The sequence below is a fragment of the Phalacrocorax carbo genome, chromosome 22 (genome assembly GCF_963921805.1).
Source record: "Phalacrocorax carbo chromosome 22, bPhaCar2.1, whole genome shotgun sequence".
NCBI classification, from domain to species: domain Eukaryota; kingdom Metazoa; phylum Chordata; class Aves; order Suliformes; family Phalacrocoracidae; genus Phalacrocorax; species Phalacrocorax carbo.
In genome coordinates, this window is record NC_087534.1 from 4,957,109 (window position 1) to 4,980,904 (window position 23,796).

Below are 23,796 nucleotides of genomic sequence, written 5' to 3' on the forward strand. Positions count from 1 at the left end.
CTCATCTGTGTCTGATACTTTCTATTTGCCTTAAAGGAAAACAAAACAGGAAAAAACCAAAAAGCAACCAAAGAGTCCTTCCCTGCCTGGACCTGATTTGTCTCCTGCTGGCGGCGGCTGCTCGAAGCATTGGTCTGGTGCGTTTGGGAAGGAGACGGGCATTTTGCTATTGTTTGGTTCGCTCCTACTTTTGTTTCTATCTTTAAATCCTCCCAGTCAAGCCTGTTGCTAGGATCCGTGTTACTTGGTTACATCCAGCTTCCCGGGACTCATCCGGCTGTATCCGACCAGATCTCTGTTTTCTTCCCCGACCACATGAATGAGGGAGCAGAGAACCCACACGGTCTTGGTGGGGAACAAAGGAGGATAAGGGGGTTCTTTCTTTTAAGATACAGATGCAAACGAGGGGAGTAAACACCAGCTGTGCCTCTGAAGTCTCCCCCTTACCTCAGCCCTGAGTCTGGTGCAAAAACAGATTTATTTTTTAATTATTTTTTTAAAGCATCTAATTTTCCAGCAGAAATTTTGCAGCCAAAACCTCTCCCGAGGCTTCCACGTGGAAATGTCCCCGTCCCTGTGGGAGCCGCAGTTGGGCGTGTTGCGCTTCCCTCGCCGCCGGTGCGGTTTCCCGGTGAGACGCGGTGCTTCCCTCCGGCGGGGCAGGGCAGGTGCCGCGGCCTTGAACGGCTGTTCCCAGAGCGCTGCCTGTGGTGCGGGGTGGGAAAAGGCGAAGCCTAGCTCTGCTGAAACACCACAGCAGCTTTCTCCAGCTCAAAATAGCCTTTCTATATTACGTTTTTCAAAGCCTGGAGTTGCGCACAGAAAATAGCCGTTTTTCTGGGAATCGTTAGTGGTGACAAACACCCAAATTCATACTTAAATGTGGGGAAGAAAAATAGTTTCTATGAAATCTTTCTGGTCGGTGCTGTTCTTCCAATCTCTTTGGCCTCTCGTGCCTGTGAGAGCAGGGGCTGACGTGCACTGCTCTGAGTCTTCCTCCCCGTGTGCCGGATTTCAGCCCCGAGGGAGCCGAGAGCCCTGGCGAGGGGGGGATGCCCTGCCTGAAGCACTGAGGCTGTTTCAGCCTCCCCGCCTGCTGCGGCTCAGGGGGACTCCTTGTACACGTGCCTGTGCTGCGCCAGACGGAAAACCTGGGGCCAGTACCCTCGACCCAGGAGAGGGAGCAAAACCGGCGTGGTTTGGTGACTCGGAGGCTTCCTGGGCAGGGCGTTGCAGCCGCGCCCTGCGGCAGCTCCTCATCCCTCCTCCTTAGGCTCGTTTCCCCATGAAGGTGCCTAAACGGCCAGCCCGCAGCCCGCCACGGTCGCCGAGCGAGAACGTGAGCTCGGCACCTCTTTCCCGGTTAGCGCTGCCTGGTTGTGCCAGCGGTGCCCGGTGTTTACAGGGCGCTTTATCTCTGCTGAGCGCAGCGCAAACCTCCCCGTGCCCTGGAATGTGCCCAGTTATCCTCCTTTACAGCAGCTCGGGAGATAGATGAGAGCTGGTCGGGCCAAAGGCTGGGCTCTGACTCAGCAGGTAGAGCCGGAGCCAGCTGAGGATCCTTGTGCTCCACCTCCCGTGCCGTCCCTCCGAGCGGCCGCCCTGGCACAGCTGCAGGGAGGATTTCAAATTTCAAGGATTGTTGAGGGCAATTTTTGCAATTCCCAGCCAGACCGTGGGTGAGAAATGGCCGGCTCTTGCCCTTATCTGCTAGCACATGCTTCCTTCTCTCTGTGGTTTATCCACAGCTTCTGAAGCAGTTTGAATGTTTGCAGAAGAATATATATTTTTTTATTCATTTATTTTGGGTTGTGATTACTTTATTTCTATTTCAAAGCTTTAGGGAAATATGGTTTTGACGGTAACTGAACACACTTGAATATTACATACCGACCTCAGCCACCCGCTAGTAATGAAATCGAGGTCCAAAGTGAGACGTTTTTGGTCAAGGTTTTCCCCATTCCACTCGTCTCAGGTGTGTTGATGTTTGGCTGCCCCTTCCCCGCTTCCAGCAAAATCTCTTCTGGAGCTGCAGAAGCTCAAGGTTCCCGGAGCACCAACCTGGGCAGCCAGAGGTGGTTGGGTTTTCAGGGCACAATGAAAAGCCTCTTGCAAAGCATTTATTGAGATTTACTAACCAAGAGGATTAAATTATTTTTTTTTAAGTAATTACTTGAATAAATACCTCCTTTCCAAACTTGCAGACCCCCTGGCAAGGACCTGAAACTTTAGTATGCAAATGGATATAAACTGTTTTGCAGCCTGACAGGGTGTAGCTACAGCAGAAGTAAACCCCTAGCAGAAGTAAATGACCTAACCAGCCGGTAATTACCCACAGTCATGCTCCCTTCCATTCCTCCCTAATTGCTGGGGCTTCTGGGAGCTCAGGCTCAGGCAGCACACACGCCCTGGGGGCAGCAGGCTTTAAAATTGTCTTTGTTAAAAAAAAAAAAATACAAACCACTAAGGATCTTAAAATCCTTTAAAGCTTCAGTAATGTGTGTTTTGTAGCTGGGCCAGGAGAGGTAAGCACAGGCCTTGTTCTGGAGAGGAGGGAAGCTGGGCAGAGAAGTGAATCCAGCTGTCCAAGGAGACTTGGGCTCCTTGCAGAGCGGGTGAGAGAGCGGAGGGTGCTTGCGCGGGAACGGGGAGCCCCGCAGAAAGCAAGCGGGGTTTCGGGGGTGGGAAACGTTCGGCGTTACCTCCTGAGCTCAGACATCTGCTGAGGGGGCAAAGCTGGCACAGGCAACGGGACCTGCTCCTCTGGGACGGAGCTTTTGCCTGAGATTTCCATGGAGGAAACTCAGCTGCCCTTTGCCTTCTTCCGAAGGAAAGCTCTAGAAGTCCAGGAGTCCAAAGGTGTTTTGGCTGTAACTCCCATCCTTCCCAGTGCCGGACCAGCAGCCCCATTCCTGGAGCACGTGGGGATAGCAGCTCCCTCCTGCCGTTATTCCCAGAGGCTCCAGAGCAACGAGGGTCACTCACCAGTACAAACCATTGTTTCTAACGCGTTTATGCTGCCGAAGCCACATCCATCTGCTCGTAGCGCAGAAACCCCGACGGAGCGAGGTCCTGAGCATCTGCAGCTCCGGGTGGCCCAGGCGGAGCTGCAGCGCTGAGGACCATGCTGGTTCCTGCCCTGCACGGCTCCGAACGAGGCAGCTGCGGAGGAATTCCCTTCTCCGCCCCGCAGGTGGTCTGGGCTTCCTTCTTCCAGCCCACCAAGGCCAGGTGTTGGTGGGTTTTCCCACCGGCGGCCGTTAATGGGGAGGTGTGGGGTGACCAGCCCTGCTGGCAATCCCGCTCCCCCGACCTGGGACAGGAGCAGAGCATGTAAGGAAAGGAAGGAACCAAACAACAGTGCGTGTCTCGTCTGCTCCAGATGCCCCTGTAGCTCCCTGCAGAGAGTCCCTGCGTGGTCTCTGCTGCTTCCCTTTGTCATTGGGGTCTGGCCTGGCCAAAAACGCTGTGCTGGTGAAGTACCAGGAGGCCAGACGAGGCAACGGCTGTCCCCAGCCAACCTTGTTATTTGCTCTAAGGTGACTTATCTTAAGCAATCAGGCTGGCCTTCCTGTTTTGCTTTCTTGCAGCACGCTGTTGAACTACAGCAACGTTCTTGCACAGTCAGCGTCTTGATGACTAGGGCACTGTCAATCCCTAAATAATTACTGAGCCGTTGCATGTTTCCCATGATTGGTGTTTCTGGAAACAGGGTGTTTGGGTTCAGCTCTTGGATTTGTCTCTCGAGGAAATTTTGCATATCCTTTGCCACCCTTTTTCCGATGGAAATTGTAAGGAGCTGCAGCACTGCTGCGTGCCCGGGTAGACCCTTGTGAGTGAGTCAGCACAGAGAAAACCTCCTGCAGTTGTGTTTCCTTAAAGAACGAGCGCCGCTGAGCCCAAATTGGGACAAAAAGTGAGACCTCAAGTGCTTTTGGGTGAGGCTTCCGGGACAAAAGGACTTGAGATGCTGAAGCCGCTTCGGCGCTGCCCGGTACCTCCGGTTGCGGGCACACAGCAACGGAGGGTACAAGCCCCCGGCAGCTCAGAGGTGGTGGCGGGTCACCTCCTTTTGCCAGGCTGCTGTCGACGGCGGGGAGATGCTGCCGACAGCCAGGGCCGGCTGTTCCGTGGGCAGGAGCATTGCAAACAGGCCAGGAAAAGTGCTGAGGCTGCAGGTAACGTGCCAGCTGCCCCTAATCGGCCGGGGTGGGCTGACCCCGGGCTGAGGAGCAGATGGGGGAATTGCGTGCTGCTCCTTATTGCTGAGCGAGTGCAATCGCTCCGCGCCCGCCCGGCCGTGCTGGGCCCCTCCAGCCCCGGCTCTGCACGCGGGGGTCGTGGCGCTGCCCCGCCCTGCCGGCTCCAGGGCAAATGTCCTGGCACAGCCCTTGGTGTCTTCTGATGGGATATTTTTATATTAAACATTCGGCAGCATCTCCAGCCCATGTCACCAGCTGGACCATCCCCTGACGCACACCCACAGCCCTGGGGTCACCAGGTCCACCTCAGCCTGTCCCCCTCGTGTCCAGAGCTTTCGGGGGAGGCAAGAAAGGGGACAACAGAGGCAGCCCCCACTCTGCTTTGCTTACACTGGCTTGCCTTCACTGCTGCAAAGCAAGAGACAACTTTTCATCTCCAGGCAGATGCGTTCAGCCAGAGCCAACGCAGAGCTCGTGGCCTCAGGTAGCGGCAGCCCCGGTGCCAGCCAGGGACCAGGCAACATCTTGGCTCCTGCCCCGTGTCAGGCAGCTCTGGGCCTCTCTGCAGGGTGCGACGGGGCCAAAGGAGCAGGCGATGGAGCTGGATCAGCATCTCGGGGAGCATGGGGCCAGGTTCCCCTCGGAGCAGGCATGACCTCAGATCAGATGCAATTAAAAATCTAAATTGTTCCAATGACACAAGTGCAAATACAGAAGCAGATGCCTCCGGGTGCCCAGAGCCGCCCAGACCCCACACCCTCAGTGCAGAGCTGTGCTTGCAAAACACCCTTAAAATAGCACAGGGCGTTTGCAGGCTGCGGTGCGCCAAGAAGGGGACACGGACAAGGACCAGCTGACCAGGGGGCATCGGAAACTGGAAACTCTGCGTCCTCTCTCCCTGCAGAGGCTGGCGCGGCTGGGAGCGCGCCATGGCGTGCCGGCCGTTGGCTGTGCCGCCAGCACCGCGCTGCCGAGGTGCGCTGACACGTTCGCTTAATTGGCAGGAACTCGGGAGCAGAGCTAGGGGAGGCTGTTGCCAGGCAAAAACAGAGTTGTTTGCGCAGCAACTCATGTTTGCTGGACTTTGCCATGTGCAGGCTGTCAAGCAGCACCAGATTGTTATCAGCGCTGCTGTCTGGGGCCGCCCGTGGCTGAGGGTGGGTTGTTTTCCCACCCCCCTTCTTTCACCTTCTTTTACAGGGTTTGGTGTTTATTGTTCAGATGGACAGGAGCCGGCATGGGGCTGTACGCTTTGTGGAGAGGATGGGAGGGGAAAGCTGCCCCGCAACTCTTGGGTTTCTTCTACACTGGGTTAATAGAACTGCTCCGTGCAAAGCCGGGGGGAGCCTCGGGGGGCACTGGGTGGCAGCAGGGGGGACGCAGCATTGCTCATGGGCAGAGCCACGGGATGGGCTCTGTGCACAAGGTAAGACCAAAATCTGAGCGATTTTGGACAAATACCACTGCACGTAAACGCGCACAGGCTCCTCGCGTGCCTTTTCCATCGGGTTTCTTTCCCCTTTGGCCCCAGGAGACATTTTCCGTGTCCCCCCTGTGTCAGAGGGTCGGGGAGGTGCAGCAGCGGGGCTGCGCGGCGGGATCCCGGCCTTCCCCTCGGAGCAGAGAGGGTGCACGGCGTGTGGGAGCCCCCCGGGGTGCTGGGGCGGCGGGGGGGGGGGGGCTCACGCTGCTGCAGGCCCGGGGGTTCGCGGGGTTCGCACCCGGCGGCCGCGACCCCGGGGCTCCCGCGGCGAACTACAACCCCCGGCATCCCCCGCGCCGCATCGCCCTATTGGCCCGCTGGGGCGCGTCGGTCACGCCTCCGCGTTACCATTGGTCGAAACGGGCCGGCGGGGGCGTGGCTGCCTCCCGGCACCTCCCTCCCGCCCGCCGCTCTATGAAAGCGGGCGCGGGGCGCGGGGGGACCGGGGAAGGTTCTGGAGTCCGGGGGCGGCTGGGGACCCCTGGGGACCCCCGCCCCGCAGCCCGGGGGGGTCCCGGGGCCATACCCGCCGCCTAGCCCCCCCTCCCCGCCCCGTTAGCCATGCTGGTGGCCGGTTCGCCGTGCCGCGCCGCGGGGCTGGAGGAGTACCGGGGCTGCGGGGCCCGGCGGGGCGGCGAGGTAAGGGCTCGGGGCTCGGGGCTCGCCCGCCCGAGGTGCTCCCGGTTTGCATCGCTTCCATTCCTTCCCCGGGGTGGGGTGGGGTGCTGCCACCGTGCAGCCCGTCCGGAGGTTTCCCCCCGTCGCGGGACCGCCGTGTCCCGGCCCCCCTTCCCCCGGGGCGACCCCCGCCTTGGCCGGCTGCAGGGAGGGGACAAGCAGGGACACGTCGGGCCGGGTGGAGGAGCCGGGGCCAGTCTGCAAAAATAACCTTTTTTTGCTTATCTGCTCATCTGCGAGCCTAAAAATAAGGGTGCTGGGAGCCCACCCAGAGCTCCCGGGGATGGGGTGGCCCTCTCCTGGCAGGGGGGCTTTGGGGTGGCTGGGCGGGGAGATCTCGGGGTCTCCCGAACCCCCCGGGAGCTGCGATGTGGGTGGGAGCCGGGCAGAGGTCCTGCCTGCAGGCACGGGCCGGGAGGTGAGGGGAAACTGAGGCAGGGGCTGCCGATGGGACGTGCCTGCGGGGGTAGGGAGTGTGGGGCTGGCGGGAGGTTGGGGGTCTCCGGGGTCTCCGTCCAGTTGTTCGGCTCGTGCTGGTGCTGCTGTTCCCAGGCTGGGTTTGGGATCTCTCTGATGTCCCCATTAACCCAGAGGTCTGGGAAACCTCTCACGTCGCCCAGGGCTTCTGCATTTGGAGTCCGGTTTGCAAAACTGGAGTCCTGGAGTCCGTGGAGATTTGCAGGACCTCCCTGTCCAGCAGTCGGGCCGGGCTGCAGCCCCAGTGCCCCAGCCTGCTGACTTTCCTGAAAGGCTGGGAATTGCCTCTATTTGTGAGACTTCTTCTTCCCTCCGAAAAAAAACCCCAAAACATTTGCAGTTTTTCGTCGTGCTCCTGCATTCCCCTTGTCTCAGGTTTCCCCAGGGACAGCGGGATTGCTCTGCAGCGTGGGGCTTTGCTTGTGGGGAGTTGGTGGCTCCCCAGGTAGCTGTGCCGCTGCGGCGTGGCTGCAGGGATAGTTATTCCTGACGTGGGCTGGAAGCTGGAAACCCCAGGACAGCGGGTGGGAAAGACCCCAGGTGGCAGTGCTGCCAGGGAATCCCCTCTGGTGCTTGTCCTGGCATGAGCTGAACCCTGAAATTGGTGATTTGGAGCAGGCTTGGGGGAGGCTGGCGGTGGCGGGGGTGCCTTAGACCTTGGCCACTGACGTCTAGCAGGTACCACTGAAACTCTGTGGGTTGGGACCTTCCCACGGGCCGTGAAAACACCTCGGGTTTGCTTCTGTGTGCTGTGGCGGTGGGGTTTGCACCGTGGCGGGGCTGGCTGTCCTGCAGCAGCTCTGCTCTTCTCTATGCATCCTCTGAGGGTGTTCAGGAGGCAGGGTAGGATTTGGGGACCCCGTTGCCCTCCTTGCTGGAGCATGGTGGCAGCGGTGTTTATTTTCCCGGAGCAGGTCAGGCTGGGGACGGCTTGCGCCAAGGGGGTTGCACTCGCGCGTCAGCTCCGCGCGTCAGCGGGGCCGAGCCCTGGCACTGCTCTCGCCCCCCGGTACGGCCCAGGGACAGCCTCCTGCCCAGTTTTCGGCAGGAACACGGTTACAAGAGGCAAACCCGCTCTGTCAGGTGTTTGTGATGGTGTTTGTTTAACCTCACCTTATCGGGAAGAATTTTCCAACACCTGACTAAGCACTGGTACCAGTGCGGGGGGCAGAGGAGGGGCTCACTGCTCAGCACACCCATCTTCCCACTCCCAGGGGATTAACCCCTTCCCCTGGTGCCTCCATCGAGACCCTCTGCCTGCCCTGTGCTGGCTGGAGCCTGGGAGGCGGTTGCATGGCCGGCGTGGGTCGGAGCGTCGCCCCCGTGCCTCAGTTTCCCCATCAGCGGGAGCAGGAGGTGAGGCGCTGCCTGGAGGTGGCACGGTGAGGGTTAACTGCAGTGCCCCTGAAGATTGCTTAATGCAGCAAAACATAACGAGCCTTGCGTAGGGATGATTAAAATGCACCTTCAAAGGTCACCCTGAGCTGTCACCGAAAAGCAGTAGGGAGGACTGGGCTGAGCTCCTCGCTGCCTTTGGGGCTGGAATTCCTGCCACCTGCATCCGTGGATTTGCCTGTCGGGGCCTCTCCGTTGCCATCCCCTCCTGGGGAGCCTCTTGGAGCACTGAAGAAGCTCTTTCTCCCCAAACCGTGAGTCAGTGTGGAGCCAGCTCAGCACCCAGAGCTGTGATGGCATGAGCCTGCTCCCGCTGTCACCCCAGTCTTGCTTCTGTGGTGACTCAGGGCAGGAGCATCCCACACACGTGGAGCCGTCGGGGCGTGCGGATGCGGGCGCCGCTCGCTTTGCTGGGGTGGCTGCAGCCCGATGCTGGCACGAGCCCACAGTGCGCTGTGACCCACTGCCCGACACATGGGGAGCGCGTGGCTGCACCGACAGCTGCTGCGTGGTCACCTCGTGCCGTCCCACACCCCTTCCCCAGTCGGGAGAGGGTGCCGATTTGCACCCGCCGCCTTGGCAGTGGTTTGGAGGCAGCCAACTGGAGAAGGCACCCACCATCACCTGGGCTGTGCCTGGCTCCAGCTCTCGGGTGTCTCGCCTGGTGAAGCCGGGCGGAAGCCCCGGGGCTCATCCCTTTGCAGGGCACCGCGGAAAAGACCCCTGGGAGAAGCAGCTCCCTGCCCCATTGCTCCGCGGCTGGAGAGTGGGACGTGCCGTCTTGCTGTCCGCACCACCGGTTGCGCGTGTCCAGGCACCCTCCTCCTGCTGCCGCCGTCCCCCTGTGACATGTCCCGTCTCCTGCAGGTGAATCCTGGCAGCAGGACCCTCGCTGCCACCTCGCCGCGGCCTCTCCTGCGCGGTTACGGGAGGCCGGGAGCGTGGTGCTGGATGCTGAGCGCGGGGGAAAGAGCAGGTTTGGGTGCAGAGCTGCCCTTTGGGCTTCCCTGTTGTTGTTGGGCTGGAAGGTGTGTGTCCGATTGCGCCGCTGGTTTTTGGTTTTGGAAAGCGCTGCTGGGTGCTGTGCTTGCTTTTCTCTGCACTGATGCTGTGGGGTGAGCTGTGGGGGTGGCCGTGCCCTGCCCAGCCGTGGGTGGAGGGAGGCGATGTGGGGAAGGGAGAAAGAGGGTCGCTGGGAATTGCCTTGTTGCAGCGTGGCTGATGGGATGGAGGGGAGCATCTGCCTGGCTCAGCTGACCGAGGGGGAGCGCGATAAAATGAGGGTCATGCCTTCCCCCCACCCCAAGACAGGAAGAGCTGCGGGTCCTGTGGGAGCAGCAGCCTTGCAGACTGTCCCTAGTGCAGCTCCTGCTTCAGTCAGTTCACCCAGTAACTGGGTGCTGTGGGAGCAAGGCTGCCCGCTTCCAGTCGTGAGGAGTGCGCGGGCAGCACCCCACTCGCCCTGCTGGGGATGAGGCGTTTATTTTGGGTCCCGGAGGCTGGCAGGGGGCCCGGCGTGCAGAGCGGCTTTGGCTGGGCCGGCGCTGCCTTCGCCCGCAGCCACTGGGACGGGCTGCCCGGCTCCCTCTGTGTCCCCAGCAGTGCAAGCCGGGGTGACCGGTGGCTGTCGCCTGCCCTGTGCGTCTCTCCCTGCACCCGGAGGGAGCAGAGCAGGGCGCGGGTCTCCACCAGCCGAGGCATCCCTCTGGACGGGCCACGGGAGCTTTGCCATGTCCAACACCACGGGCATGGCTGCCGCTGCCTCCGGTTCTCCGCGGCACCGCTGCTCACGGCTGCGTTTGCGCAGGGGCGCGTGCTGTGGATGGAGCAGGGTGGTCGTGGGCATCCCTGGGGGGCTGAGACCCTGCCCGCTCCCTGGGCGGGCAGATCCAGACCCTGGGCTCGCATCCTGCCTGCGCGGTTGGTGCTGGGCTCCCGTTCGAGAGTCCCAGCGGAGATGACCGAGCGCAGCCGGTGCTTGGGGACGGGTCGCAGCCTCGCGGTGCCACCCCAGCTCCCTCTGGCAGATGGACCTGGGGGATTTCTGCAGGGAACGGGAAGACGAGGCTGCTGCATCCCCAGCCGCAGCGGGGGCCCTGAGCACCTCCTCCACGGCGGGCAGCGGGTGCCACCACTGGCACCTGTATCCGGAGCGTGGGTTGGAGGAAGCGATGCTGCGGGTGTTCATCTGCCGAATGTCCTTTCTGCTGCCACTGCCTGGTCTCTGTCCTGGTTCCAAGCAAGCACCGTGTCCCCCTGGTATTTGAGGGGACTGCACACCCACCCCCCTTCCCCCTTGCCTCCTTCCCGTGGCTGAGAGCACTTGAACCAGTTTCCTCCCTCTTCTCTCTCGGCCCTAAACCAGCTTCTGGGTTGCCTGTAGGTGTTTTGGGGAGATTAATTTAGCTCTCGGGGCGGGGTGCTGAGTCTCCCCTGTCTGAGGTCGGCACCTGTGGGTGCTGCTGTGATGCAGGCAGAGGCATTTCCCCTGCGCGCTGCAAACTTGCAAGCTGGTGAGATGCTGCGGTGCAAAAGTGGGACGGGGGTGGGTTCAGGCTCTGCTGCATCCCTGTGTTTCGGCTCCAGGGCTGGCTGGGGGGTCCCCATGGGTACCAAGCCACCCCTGCAGCAGGATGGCTGGGGGGGTCCTGGTCCCGTTGTGCTCTGGACAGGGGCTTCTGCTTGCAGCATCCTCATCACTGCCCCTGGGTGCAGCCAGCCCCTGCCTGCTGGCAGGGAGGAGAAAAATATCTGCTTAGAGAAAATATAGCCTGGAAACGCCTGCTCTTCCCTGGGGAGCTGCTGGGGGGCGGAGATGGAGCATGGAGGGGTCAGAAAGGAGGCATTTAGCAGGAACCCTGGGCGCTGTTTTTATGCTGGTGATTGAAAACTGCAGCGCCCGGCTGCAGTGAGATCCATGGCTGGAGCTGTGCTGCTCCCGGGACCCCCCGCTGTCCCGTGAGACCCCCGGGGCTCCAGTTTCCCCTGTGTTTTCCCATGGAGGTGGTAAATCAAGACCCGGGAGCGAGGGGTGTCTCGGCTCCCCTGGCCCGCGATGCCGCGGCTCCAGTGTCCTGGCACGGTCCCCCGTGTGTCACACCTCCGAGGGGTGCAGAGCAACACCTCTGCCTGATTTCATCAGGCGCTGCCCAGCCTGACGCAAGGGCATGGGGGCGATGGCTGCGTGTCCCGGGGTGGCTGCCTGAGTCACCCCTTCCGGTGCTGCCACACTCGTCCTGCCGCCGCGGCTGCTTGTCCCGGGGACGCTCGGTGGCTCCCGGCTGCGCCGGTGCCGGGCTACAGCTGCTGCTTTGTTCCTTCCTAGGACAGAGGGGTCGAGGTCCCCTGGCAGCTGGAGAAGGGCCCCAGTGCCTTCATCCCCCTGGGAGAGGTAAGAGTGATGGGGATGGTCCTGGGTGGGTGCGTCCCTCCCTCCCTTTAAGGAACGATTCCCACTCCCCTCCCCCAGTTGCTAGTGCCCAGCTGGGGCAGGGGTGGGATGGTGATGGGGAAGGGACACCCAGACCGGGGGTAGCCCCGTGGCAGTGTGGGGTGTCTTGTTTCGGAGGATGGGGGAAGCAGTTAGGTTGTTTCACCCTGGCATTTTCCTACCCCAAGTCCCTGCCCTGCCCGTGCCTCAGTTTCCCCACTCATCCGAACATGGCTGTGTCTCCCTGTGCTGCAAAGGCAGCCCCTGTCCTGCCCTGCCCCCCTGAAAACTGTTCCCTGGAGTCGCCGGGGATCCCCATGCCGTGGCACCCTCAGCCCTATCTCTGCACCCGGCGTCGGTGTCCCAGATGGTTCCTCCCTCGGCAGAGATAGCGCCGTGGTTTCGTCACCAGAGTGGGGGTGGAGAGGCCAGGGAGGGCCGAGCCCTATCTCCTCCCCACCGCACACCAGTGCCCAAATAAACACCCCAACCCACAGGCTGAGCCTGCTGGGCTGTGCGGGGTCTGGCATGGAGACCCCCCATCACCCCCTGCCCCCCGGGGCCAGGAGGGGGGAGATGGGCAGCGGGGGCTGCCGGCGGTGTCCGTACCGGCGGCTGGGCACCTCCGATGGGGTGAGCATGGGTGCTTCTGGATGCCTGGGTCCTGCTGCCCGCCAGTGCTTGATTGGGGTGGGGGGGGTGTCTCCCTCTAGGTCAGGGGGCTGTTGGGAAGAGTGGGGGGCTGCAGCACACGACCCTTCACCGCCCTCCTTCCCCATCCCGGCAGATCCTGCAGGAAGGTGCAGAGAACAGCCAGCGCCATCTCCTCATCGAGGCCTTCGTCTCAGCAGGCAGGGTGGACAACATCACCATGGTCATGGGGCTGCACCCCCAGTATCTCAGCAGCTTCTGGAAGACCCAGTACCTCCTGCTGCGCATGGACGGGCCCCTGCCCTACCACAAGCGCCATTACATCGCGATCATGGTGAGGATGGGGGTCCCTTGGGGTGTGGGGTCACTTGGGGGTATGCGTGGTCCCAGAACCTCTGCTGGGTTTCCCCCAGGAAAGCATTTGGGACCCCTCAGGTGGGCCCCTCTCTGATCCGTGGTCCCAGAGGCTTGGAAGCCCCTTTGGGGTTGGTCCCGTGGTGCCCACCCAGGGTACCCCAGCACCCCTCCCCTCCAGGGGACCAGCATTGATGGTGGGGTGGGCAGAGACGCCTGTCTGGACTCTCTTCCCCTGGGAAGACCCTCCAAGGGCAATGCAGGGAGGGTGGCTCCCTGCCTTGGCTTCTCCAAGGGCTTGTAGCAGGGTTGTAGGGGGACCCTGGCCAGTGCCAGGGGCTGACTGCCCGGCTCTCCCCACAGGCAGCAGCCCGGCACCAGTGCTCCTACCTGGTGGGTTTGCATATGGGGGAGTTTCTGCAGGTGGGGGGCAACCCAGCTTGGCTGCAGGGGCTGCACTGTGCCCCCCAAAAACTCAGGAACCTCAATGAGATCAACAAACTGCTGGCACACCGGCCCTGGCTCATCACCAAGGAGCACATCGAGGTGAGAGCTGATGCTGCCGGTGCAGATCCCCCCCCAAAACACGCCCTGGTTTTGGGGGTTTGACCCCAGGGGCCACATCCCTGCTTGCACAAGCCCCCCCAGGTTTAACCCTTCCAGGGCGGAGGGAGTCTCTGAGCTGGAGGGCAGGGTCTGCGCTGCTCCCGATGGATGGGGAAGGGGTGACTCGTCCCCCAGGCCTGGGGACTGTCCTGCCAACAGCAGCTGGTCTACAGGGAGGCACATCCCAAGCCCCCTCCTGTCTCCTTGCCCTTGGCTTACCCTGGCTCTGGGGTGTGGTGGGGGGTACAGCACAGTGAGCCGGGGGGCTGGGGGCGTCTCTCCAACCCCACGTGCCTTTCAGGCTCTGCTGAAGACAGGGGAGAATAGCTGGTCACTGGCAGAGCTGGTGCAGGCCCTGGTGCTCCTCACCCACTACCACTCGCTCGCCTCCTTCGTCTTCGGCTGTGGCATCAACCCTGAGGAGGACCAGGATGGGGGGCACAGCTGCTGGCCCCCCTCACCCCACAGCGACAGCAGCCCTGCATCTGATGACAGCATGGGGGGCTCTGGGGTAAGGGGGTGCTTTCCCCTGCAGGGGTGGGGGTGTGAGGTGGGAAGGGAGAACATGGGGTGCTGGACTGCTTTAGGCTGCTTCTCCTGGGAATTGCCCCAAGGCAACAGCAGATGCTTTAGGTCCGTGCTGCAGCACCCTCCGTGCCTCAGCACCCTCCGCAGGGCTTCCCCCACCTCCCAGTCCCTGGGATGAGGCATGGGAGCAGCTGGGGCCCGGGCAGGACAAACCCAGAGGCTAATGCTCTTTAGAGCAGCCCTGGGGTGGCTGCAAGTGACAGCAGAGCTGAGAGCAGCTCTGTGCTGCTCTGGGTGTGCAACCCCTCTGCAACCTTGCTTGACCTGGGACAGGGCTGACGCTGCCCTTTGCTTCGCCAGGGCAAAGATGCCATGCAGGAGGTGGAGGTGCTGATGGAGAGGATGAAGCTGCTGCAGGAAAGCCAGCTGGAGGAGGAGGGAGTCACGCAGGAGGAGATGGCAACACGCTTTGAGCTGGAGAAGACGGAGAGTTTGCTGGTCGCTCCCTCGGGTGAGGAGGTGCAGGGAATTCATAGGGGAGGGGGGAAGGAGCCAGCATCTGCCCAGGGAGGGGCAGGATCAGGCCCCTAGCTGCAGGGCTGGCTCTGCTGGGGGTCACGCCGCATCGCTCACGGCTGCTGCGGTGGTGCCTTGTAGATATCGCGGATCACTCCCTGCAGTCCAACGTCCTCTGCTTCGTGGAGGACCCCGAGTTCGGCTACGAGGACTTCACGCGGAGGGGCGAGCAGGCGCCCCCCACTTTCCGTGCGCAGGTGGGTGCTCGTGGTCCTGTGCCAGCGGAGGGAAAGGGGTGGCAGGTCCTGTTTGTCTTGTTGAGGGGACAGCAGGGCTCTTCCCAGGATCGTGGACAGCGTGGGTGCAGAGGGCTGGGGCTGTCTGAGCTGCACAACCAGAGTTAGGGGTGTCAGCAAGAACACGGGAGACCCCAGCTTGTGTCCCTGGCTTTGAAGGTCCCCCACATTTCCCTGTTGAGCCCCTACCCCAGCATCCTTTCTCCGTCAGGATTACACCTGGGAGGACCACGGCTACTCGCTGATCAACCGCCTCTACCCCGACGTGGGGCAGCTCCTGGACGAGAAGTTCCAGGTCGTCTACAACCTGACGTACAACACCATCGCCATGCACTGCGGTGTGGACACGTCCATGCTGCGCAGGGCCATCTGGAACTACGTCCACTGCGTCTTCGGCATCCGGTGAGTCCCCGAACCATGGCCGGAGCCTGTTCTCCACCTTGGGTAGAGCCCACGAGTGGGTCCAGCCTGAGAGCCTGCCACTCTGTCTTGGTCAGACTGTTGCTGTTGCTTAGACTAAGGCGAAGCGATGCTGTTGGAGGGCACAGCCTAGGTCTGGAAAGACCCTGGGATGTGTGAACAGGCACTGGTTGTGCCTGGAGTAACGCACCCTCCCCTCTCCCCCAGCTACGACGACTACGACTATGGGGAGGTGAACCAGCTCCTGGAGCGCAGTTTAAAGGTCTACATCAAGACAGTGGCTTGCTACCCAGAGAAGACGACCAAGCGGATGTATACGCAGTTCTGGAGACACTTCAAGCACTCTGAGAAGGTACTGCCCCATCCCTCCCCCTCCCAGCAGGGCAAAGGGGGTGCTGAGCCCCCCGTGCCCTGACCCCGCTCTCCCTGCGTAGGTGCACATCAACCTGCTCTTGCTGGAGGCTCGGATGCAGGCGGCTCTGCTCTACGCCCTGAGAGCTGTCACCCGCTACATGACCTGACCGGCCTCTGCTCCCTCCTCCTCCTCCTGCCCCACGTTTGGGGGAAAGGCCAGGGGGGAGCTGGTACCCTAAAGACTTTGCTGGAATATTGTCTCCCCCCCCCCTTAAGGGGTCTGGAGCTGTGGAAGTGAAGGGGGGGCTTCCCTGCCCGTCATCCCAGGAGAGGGGGGGATCCTCAGGAAGCCGTCAGTGCCAAGAAGACCCCAGAGTGCTGCCCTGGGCTTGGCAGAGCTGGGGGTGTTCGACTGCTCTGTGCCTTTCTCGGGGAGAGCCTGAATGTCGCCAAACCGGGGTGCCCGTGGGTGCTGCCTTCGCCCTGCAGGGCTCGTTTTACACCTCTGTGCCACGTCCTGGCACTGACAGTGCGGCCGTGAAGGACTGTCCTCGTGCCAGAGATCGCCGGGGGGTATCGTGGGCTTTGCTCCTGCTTCTTGGGTGTCTCGTCGTGCTGGAAGATGTGCAGCTGCTGGTGGGGGCACTGCCCTGGCACCCCCTCCCTTCCTCTCTGGCTCGCACCCAAGGAAGGCACGGCAGGAGTGGTGAGAAGGATCTGGCCATCCCCGGTGCCACTCATCTCCGAGCTGAGTCCCCTCACATCAGGGTCCGAACGGCTGGGGGGAGGTCGCGGCTCCTCCCTGCCCTGGCCCAGGTGTTTCTGCTGCCGTCAGTGCCTGCTGTGACATGGGGGCGGCCCCTCCGCGCCCGCGCAGCCTCTCGCCGCTCCTCCCGCGCACCCTGGCACGGCCAGACCCCGACCCAGCCCTCGATGGGGGCTGCAGGAGGGGTTAAGCTCTGCCCTGTCCTGCGCGCCCAAGCCCCCTGCAATTCGGGATGTGAAGTGCCTCTTGACCTGGGTCCCAGGGCAGGAGCAGGGTGAGGGTAGGAGTGCCTGCAGTGTGTTTTACACATTTTTTTCTTTTTTTTTTTTTTTTTTTGCATCATTTTTCAGCCACTGGCACATCTCTGCTGCCTCAACCTTCGTGGCTGAGGCGGGGAGCAGTGCTAGGGCGTGGGGCTGCCTGGGGCTGCCCTCCTGCCTGCTGTGAGGGTGACAGGGTGGCACGTGGGGTGGCCGTAGCTTTACCCAGGTGTGCCAGAGCATTTCCCAGTGGCGCGGGTCGCCGGGGAGGTGCCTGTTTGGGAGACCCCCCACTCCTGGCTCTGCAGGAGCGTGGGTCCGGGTCCAGCAGCATCGCCTGCCGCTCGGCCCCTCTTGCTTTGTCTCTGCTGAACTGTAGCTCCAGTTAAGTTATTCCTGTATTTTTGGGGTGTATTTACTCCTGACTGGACATGGAAATGCCACTGTGACTTTGCTACAGATCTTGTTTGGAAAAAAATAAAATTGTTCCTTTTTTTTTTTTTCCTTTTTTTCTTTTTCCAATCTCCTCTGCAGGGCAGCGCTGCCCAGCAAGGGCTGTGAGATGCGGTTTTCTTTCCCCTTGCTCAGCCCCAGGGGCTGATCCTGCATAGCACAGTATGGGGTGGGCGTGTCTCACTGCTCTGGGGCTGGCTGGGAGCAGCCCTGGGCTTGTCAAAGGGGCTCCCGGTGCACCCACTGTCCTTGCAGTGACCATTCCCAACCTCTCCTGCGTGAAACACCCTCCTGGAAAGCCAGGATTTGGGGCACCGGCGCTCATCCCAGTATGGGTGTCCTGTGGGATGTTCTGGCCCCGCTGCTGGGATGGAGCTGATGAGCTGCAGTGGGGCTGGGGAGGGGTGTGAAGCGGCACTGGGGGCACCCCGGCCCTGTGAGGTGGAGCCCAGCACTTATCAGGGTGCGGGCAGGAGCCGCTGGCGGCTGTTGATACGATCCCCGAGGAGAGGCCGGCACGTCCCCCTGCTCCAGCCCCGTCCCTGCAGACCAAGGTGCATCCGTGGGCCATGTGCTGTAGAAGCAGCGAGGAGCTGGACCCTGGCCCTGGGGCTGCCCGGACCCTCCAGCCCCTGCAGACAGGTAGGACCCACCGTGCTGCCCGTCTGAGTGGGGATGTGGGGCAGCGAGGCTGGATGGGGTTTGGACACCACCGGCGTGGTAAAGGTTCGCTGGAGGTTTATAGAGCAGAGCCTCTGTACCATGCGTGGGGGGAAAGTGCTTCTGGGGCAGCTCAAGAGCACTGGGGAAACTGAGGCAGGAGGGCAGGTGTCCCTTGGCTTTGCTGGTCCTGCCGAAGTCCCTGGGCTGGAGTCCCCGTCCAGGCATCTGTCCAGGTCCCCTTTGCAGGGAGGTTTAACAAATGCCTTGCAGAGGAGAGCTGCAAGCCGCAGGTAAGGGTTAGCTCAACGCTTATGAGACACCAGAGAACCCCCTGCTCTGGCTGGGCTGGTGCGAGGCGTCAGCTGGGGCCGAGCAGTTTTCCTGCACTGAGTCACAGCCTCCAAATATTTCTCAGCGTGTGTTTCCAGCCCTGGCCGAGGAGGCCGAGCTGCTGACGGTGCCTTCGGAGGGAAGAGCAAAGCCTCCCCGCAAGCGCTGTATTTCCAGGGCGTCGCCCAGTAACGCCCAGCCAGCGAGGGGACACGACCGTGCGGGGACCTGCGGGTGCTTAGGGTCCCCCGGGATCCCCAGGGCAGCCCCCAGCCCCTGCAAGGGTGGCAGCTCCCTGCCCTGCAGCTTGGTGAGTTTAGTCCCCAAATACATTAGGAATGGCAACGGTGAGCTTATTTTTAAGTGAGTCTAAGCATGATTTTAGGGAGGGTGCTTTGAGATTTTTAATGCTAGTGGCTTTTCTACCAAATACATATAGAGGGGTCTGGCTGAGGGGTCTCGGGGACCTGGTGTGGCTGGAGGTCCTGCTGGGACAGCACCGGCAGTTCAGCTGCAATGAGCGGAAAATGTGTTTGTGTGTTGGTTTTTCAGAAGAAGTGAGAAAATGTCATCTTTTAGGGAACAGAAAGAGCTGAGAAAACCAGACAATCGTTAGCAAAGGGTCAAGTCGACAGGGAGATTCTGTCCGAGGAGGGATTTTTCCTGCTGCCTTCTGGCTCTCTTTGAGGCATCCGAAATATTTTGTTCAAATGGAAGAAATCCTCCAAGTAAAGGCGCTATTTCTGGTCATAAAGCCACGGTGGGAGGGGCCGAGCCTTAGGAAAGAAAAAAACCCAAAAAACCCAAGCAAACCCTCTTTGCTGTGGTTTCATCCCAGCATGTCTGGCAAAATCAGCACCAGCATCTTGTGGGGTCACCCCTCTGCTTCCCCATCCCGCCCCGCTTTTCCCAGCAAGATCAAGTAACCGGGATGAGGTGGGGTCCCAGGGAGCAGCCGTGCCCAGCCTACAGCCCCGCAAACCCAGCCCAGGCTCACGCTTAAACCCCAGCGCCCGGGCGATGCCTCAGCGCACCCGCTGGGGACGGCGGCTGGTTTGCAGCACCCGCGCAAGCGGTGCCCGGCGGTGTTTTTCTCGGCTCCCGGTGCCGTGGGGCGGGCGGGCGGAGGGCTGCGAGCGCGGGGCTGCGCTGCGGCAGCGACGGGGTGAGGTTTGGGCTCGGACGGGGCTCCCGGCAGCCGGCTGGAGCTGGGAACGTTGCTCACATGCGAGGTGCGTGCCTGTGTGGTGGTTTGGCTTGGGGAGCGGAGGGCATGAGCTCAGGTCACCTCCTCCAGTCTTTAAAATATATATATATGTAAATGTATTTATATATATTTATAAAAATAATATATACACCTACACAGAGCTACAGCTGCGCTTTTGGGGTGGCTGGCAGCAGCCCAAGCTCCAGCACCCCTCCGTACCAGCCCAGCATCCCTGATGCAGCAAGGTTTTCTCCCCAGGAGAGGTTTCCAGCCGGGCGCCTGTGACATTGCCCTCCCCGCAGCAAGGAAAGGAAAATATCTTTTTGCATTACTTTCTATTGTTCCTGCCGCTCCCCTGCTGTGTTTGCAAACACCCGCTCTGGGTGGGACGCTAGCCCGTGCCCCTCAGCCACCCCATCTTTGCGGCTGCTCTGCCCCTCTCCCAGCCCCTATTTAAGTACCTCCCTGCAGGCATGTGCGGGTCTTATATCCTCGGGTTGGAGAAGAGAGAAAAGGGTGCTCGTAGCCCCAAGGGCTGCCCAGGATGTGGCAGCCCCCCCATCCCGGGTGCCCACGAGCTGGTGCCTGGAGCCAGCGCTGCCCTGAGCCCTGCTCCGCGGGCTGCACAGCAGGAAGGCTCTTGAAAGTGTTATTTTTAATCCTTTTTCTTGTTTGTTTGTGTGGGTTTTTTTTCCCCTACTACAGGCTTGCAATGCTTGGCCTTAGCAGCAAGTCCTGGTTTGGGCTCCAAATTTTCCTCCCCAGTTGCCCCAGATTTATTTTAAATCCACAAAGGATTTACCATGGGCTTCCCGTGCTTCTCCCGACGGACGCCTGCCAGCAGTGAGGATGCCCAGGAAGGACCAGTCCCTTGCTTTATTTTCCCCCCATTTTTTCTGTGGCAGCATCAAATAACTCGGGGATGAGCTGGTGCCGTGGGCCTCCTTTAACTCATCGCCTGGGTCATTGTATCAGTTTAACCCCCTTTCTTTTTTCAGGTGGTCACAATTATAAACCAATGAATTCCTCACCCTGTGTTTAAGCAAGGCCTGCAATTTGTACGCATATATATATTTATCAGCAGCTTTCATTGTCTCTCTTGCAGGGCAGAAGGCGTGTTAGTAATCTCCCTACCTGCAGCTGGTCGTTATGATCCCAATGTACGCAATTTTTTTGCACAATTGCCCTCGATTTAAAAACATAACGTGTTAGCGGTGGTTAAAATGCAGCAATGCAATGGGAAAATAAAAATAATTGTGGGCTGTGCTGAACGAGTGCTCTAAGGCTGATGGAGTCCAAAGTGCTCTGCAAAATGGGCATTACCAGGGCTGGGGTGCCGTGCCGTAGCACGGAGAGGGTGCGGCGGCGGCGTGCTGTGCCGCGCCGAGGGTTGTCTCTCGCCGAGCTCAGCGCCCGGCCGAGCTGCAGGGTGGATTTGAGCAGCCGGGGAAGTCCTGATCCTGGCAGCTGGCTGGGCGGGGGGTTAGCCCACCCAGGGGTTCGAGTGGGGCTGGCGATGAGGGGGAATATCCGCGCCCTGAGCATTGGCAGCTCGTTGCCCTACGGATGTGAGCAGGCACCCGGACCCGCTGCGTGGGCTGGAGATGGATAAATTCGGGCTGGAAACAAAGCGGCTCTTCAAAGGTGAGGTGGACATGGAGGTTCAGCTCAAACGGGTGGTGATGGTGGGTGCAGGTCTCTGCCCCCAGCTTTGCCCAGTGCCCGCGTCCACACGGCTGTGCGCAATTCCACATGTCTGTCTCCTCTGGGACCACACATTTTCCAGCCATGAGCAGAGCCTCTGCCGTGGTCACCCCGGGTGGTGATGGAGTTGACCCCTGCAGCCCCAGTGCTCCCAGTCCCTCCCAGCCCCTTTCCAGCAATGGAGCCCTGGAGCAGCCCCAGACCCTGGTGAAGGATTTTTGGGGTGGTGGGTGGGACAGAAGGTGCCATCCCCCCGCTTGCTGGCTTACCTCATGGGAACAGAATGTGTCCTGCCCCTAGAGCCCAAAATATCCCCCGGCAAGGTCTGCGCCGGGCACCAGCCCTGCTTCCTGGTGTAACCCACACCGTGCCCAGCCCCGCTGGGGCTGCCAGCCTGCGGCCGTGCCGCCGGTCACTGACGAGGGATGGACGCTGCCATCGGGGCACACACGTGGCGTGGCAGCTTCAGGGCGCTGAGCGCTGCTTTTGCAACCCTATTTTACCCAGAAACGCGGCTTTGCACCCTGCTAGCACCCTGCCAGGCACCCTTGGGTCCCTGGAGTGCCAGGAGCCGTCCCACCGGTGGCTGGGAGCCAGAGTCCCTCCAAAATCAACTCAATCCTCGCAGGCACAGAGGGAAAGCTTCACAGGGTGGAGGCAGGTAAGCGCCCAGCCCTCTGCTCCTTTGCAGCAGGTGATAAGCTGTTTGCTTTGGATTTAAGAGTGACAATTTGGTTGTCACTGGAAAGCCGACTTGCTGGCCTCGCTGGCAACAAACTGGGCTTATCCCAGGGGAACTGCAGCCTCTGGGCACCGTGGGCTGTAAATCCCAACTGGCTGCCGGAGCATTTTAGTCCTTGAGAAGCAGCCAGGCAGCAGCGGGTGGCGTGGTGGTGTGCAGGGAGGGCTGGGACCGGAGGCAGCTGTAATTCATGATGTGTCCCCGAGCTGCTGTCACCTCCTTCGCCCGGGGTCTGGGGTGCCATCCTGCACCCCCAGCTCTGCGCCAGCCGGGGGACGAAGCACCCCGAGGGGCGCAAAGGGGTGCCTCCATCACATGCCCGTGCAACAGAGGGGAACAAATCAGCTCCACAGGCACCGCTGGCTGCTCAGCCCTCAGCCTGAACAGATTTCTTTGCCTGGCATCAGATTTTCAGCCCAAACGACCTCCGGCCGAGCGGCGGTTCCCAGCCCCGGCCCGGGGGGACCTTCCCACGGCCGGGCGGGTCCGGCCCGGGGCTGGGGGGGGCTGGGGGGGGCGGTCCCCGCCGCTCCCGGCTTTCCTGGGTCGGCAGCGCCGCTCGCTGGGGGCCGGCACCAGCGCTGCGAAGCGCCCGCTGCAAACCAGTCCCATCGCAATCCTGCCCTGCAGCCCTGCTGCAAACCTGCCCCACTGCAAGCCCCCCTGCTGCAAACCTGCCCCACTGCAAACCCCCCTGCTGCAAACCTGCCCCACTGCAAACCCCCCTGCTGCAAACCTGCCCTGCATTCCCATTGCAAACCTTCCCCACTGCAAGCCACCCCATTGCAAACCTTGCCCCATCCCTGCTGCAAACCTTCCACTGCAAACTAGCCCCATAACAGAACAGTCCCATCACAAACCTGCCCTGCATCCTTGCTGCAAACTGGCCCCTCTGCAAACCTTCCCCACTGCAAGGCTCCCTGCGGCAAACCTGCCCTGTGTTCCTACTTCAAACCTTCCCCACTGTAAACCACCCCATTGCAAACCTTCCCCACATCCCCACTGTAAACCTTCCCCACTGCAAACCGTCTCCCCACATCCCTGCTGCAAACCTTCCCCACAGCCCCACTGCTGGCCCCACTGCCAACCCTCCCCGCGTCCCTGCTGCCAGTCCCGCTGCAAACTGTCGCCCTGTCCCTGCTGCCAGCCCTGCCCGTCTGGCTGCCAGCTCTGCTGGGAAAGTCCCCTCGTGCCATTTTCTTGCGGCTTCAAGGAATGGCAGGGGACAAGGGCCCACCCCAGAAAACAGAAAATGCGAGTTGCATTCTTTCCTCTTCCATATGGGATGTGGAGCATTCCCGTCCCTCCCAAGAGGGATCAGCCAGAGCTGGCTGCCCACCCTCAGTGCACTGGGTCTCGGACCCCATCCTTGTGCCACAGTCACTGCACAAAGCAGGGAGTGGAGCCAGGACTGTGGCTGGGACCTGCCCCTGCCCCTGCCCCTGCCCCTGCCCCGGGACCTGCCCCTGCCCCTGCTCCTGCCCCTGTCCTTGCCCCTGCCCCTGCCCCTGCCCCTGCCCCTGCCCCTGCCCCGGGACCTGCCCCTGCCCCTGCCCCTGCCCCTGCCCCTGTCCTTGCCCCTGCTCCTGCTCCTGCCCCTGCCCGGCGGCTGCTCTCGGCACGGGGCAGGGGCTCTGCCCGCAGCCTGCCTGGATGGCAGCAGAGGGAAATGCCTCATCTTCCTCCCTTCCCACCAGGCAGAGAGCTTGGGGTACTCCCTAGGGACATGGGGAAAGCATGTCCTCCAAGGGCTGGAAGCTGAATGAATGAAATGGATCCCTTATCTAAAACACCTGGAAGGGGCCGGGGGGCTGGAAAGCAAAGGTGCTGGGCAGCGCAGAGCCCCAGCACTTCACTGCTCCCCGCAGGGGCCGGTTGCCTCCAAACAAGCTCTGCAGCACACAGCGCTTTACAGGAGCAAAGCCTTTTCCTCTCATTATTTTCCTGACACCTCGAAGAGGTCCCTCTAACTGCCAGCGGCTTTGGGAAGGAGGGTTTGACAACCAGAGCCGGGGTTTTTAGCCGCTCCTGTGGGCTGGAGGTGGGCTGTCACGGCAGCCTGTGCCTGGATGTGGCCCTTCAGCTCAGACTGTGCTCCTGCAGGGATGCTGCTCGGCATCCAGGAGCTGTCGCGGGGTTTTGTGCCATGTTCCCCTGACCACCTTGCAGGATAACACCTCTGCTGTTTAATCATGACTCATAAAATACGGATAGTCTCGAGCTGCTGATGCCAGCCAGCCCCTGACAGGACTGAGGAAGGGAAGGGTAGCCGGTGGCTCCG

General features: G+C 61.3%; 1 protein-coding gene and 1 long non-coding RNA gene across 5 annotated transcripts; both read left to right on the forward strand.

The window, feature by feature from the left end:
- Nucleotides 1-6,110: 6,110 nt before the first annotated feature.
- SESN2 (sestrin 2) lies at nt 6,111-16,917 on the forward strand. Of its 3 annotated transcripts, none has more exons than XM_064471498.1 (10): nt 6,111-6,324; nt 11,561-11,626; nt 12,453-12,650; nt 13,034-13,216; nt 13,578-13,787; nt 14,165-14,315; nt 14,462-14,577; nt 14,828-15,018; nt 15,244-15,388; nt 15,471-16,917. In XM_064471498.1, the coding sequence occupies exons 1-10, from the start codon at nt 6,247-6,249 to the stop codon at nt 15,555-15,557; spliced, it is 1,425 nt and encodes a 474-aa protein (XP_064327568.1). In that variant the 5' UTR covers nt 6,111-6,246; the 3' UTR covers nt 15,558-16,917. The 3 variants fall into 3 exon arrangements, with proteins under 3 accessions (XP_064327568.1, XP_064327567.1, XP_064327569.1); XM_064471497.1 differs by lacking the exon at nt 6,111-6,324 and adding an exon at nt 6,632-6,781; XM_064471499.1 differs by lacking the exons at nt 6,111-6,324; nt 11,561-11,626 and adding an exon at nt 12,127-12,298.
- Nucleotides 16,918-17,234: 317 nt separating this feature from the next.
- On the forward strand, nt 17,235-20,116 carry LOC135316804 (uncharacterized). Of its 2 annotated transcripts, none has more exons than XR_010376044.1 (2): nt 17,235-17,511; nt 17,948-20,116. It is a non-coding gene; the product is annotated as an uncharacterized LOC135316804 (long non-coding RNA). The 2 variants fall into 2 exon arrangements; XR_010376045.1 differs by lacking the exon at nt 17,235-17,511 and adding an exon at nt 17,518-17,822.
- Nucleotides 20,117-23,796: the final 3,680 nt, after the last annotated feature.

Excerpts from the sequence above, each read along its gene's own strand:
- SESN2 (XM_064471497.1), top strand. The coding sequence starts at position 6,647 with ATGGGGTGGCCCTCTCCTGGCAGGGGGGCTTTGGGGTGGCTGGGCGGG. Across the intron at positions 6,782-11,560 it reads CTGCAGGCACGGGCCGGGAG|GACAGAGGGGTCGAGGTCCC; the intron begins GTGAGGGGAAAC and ends GTTCCTTCCTAG. Across the intron at positions 15,389-15,470 it reads ACTTCAAGCACTCTGAGAAG|GTGCACATCAACCTGCTCTT; the intron begins GTACTGCCCCAT and ends CTCCCTGCGTAG.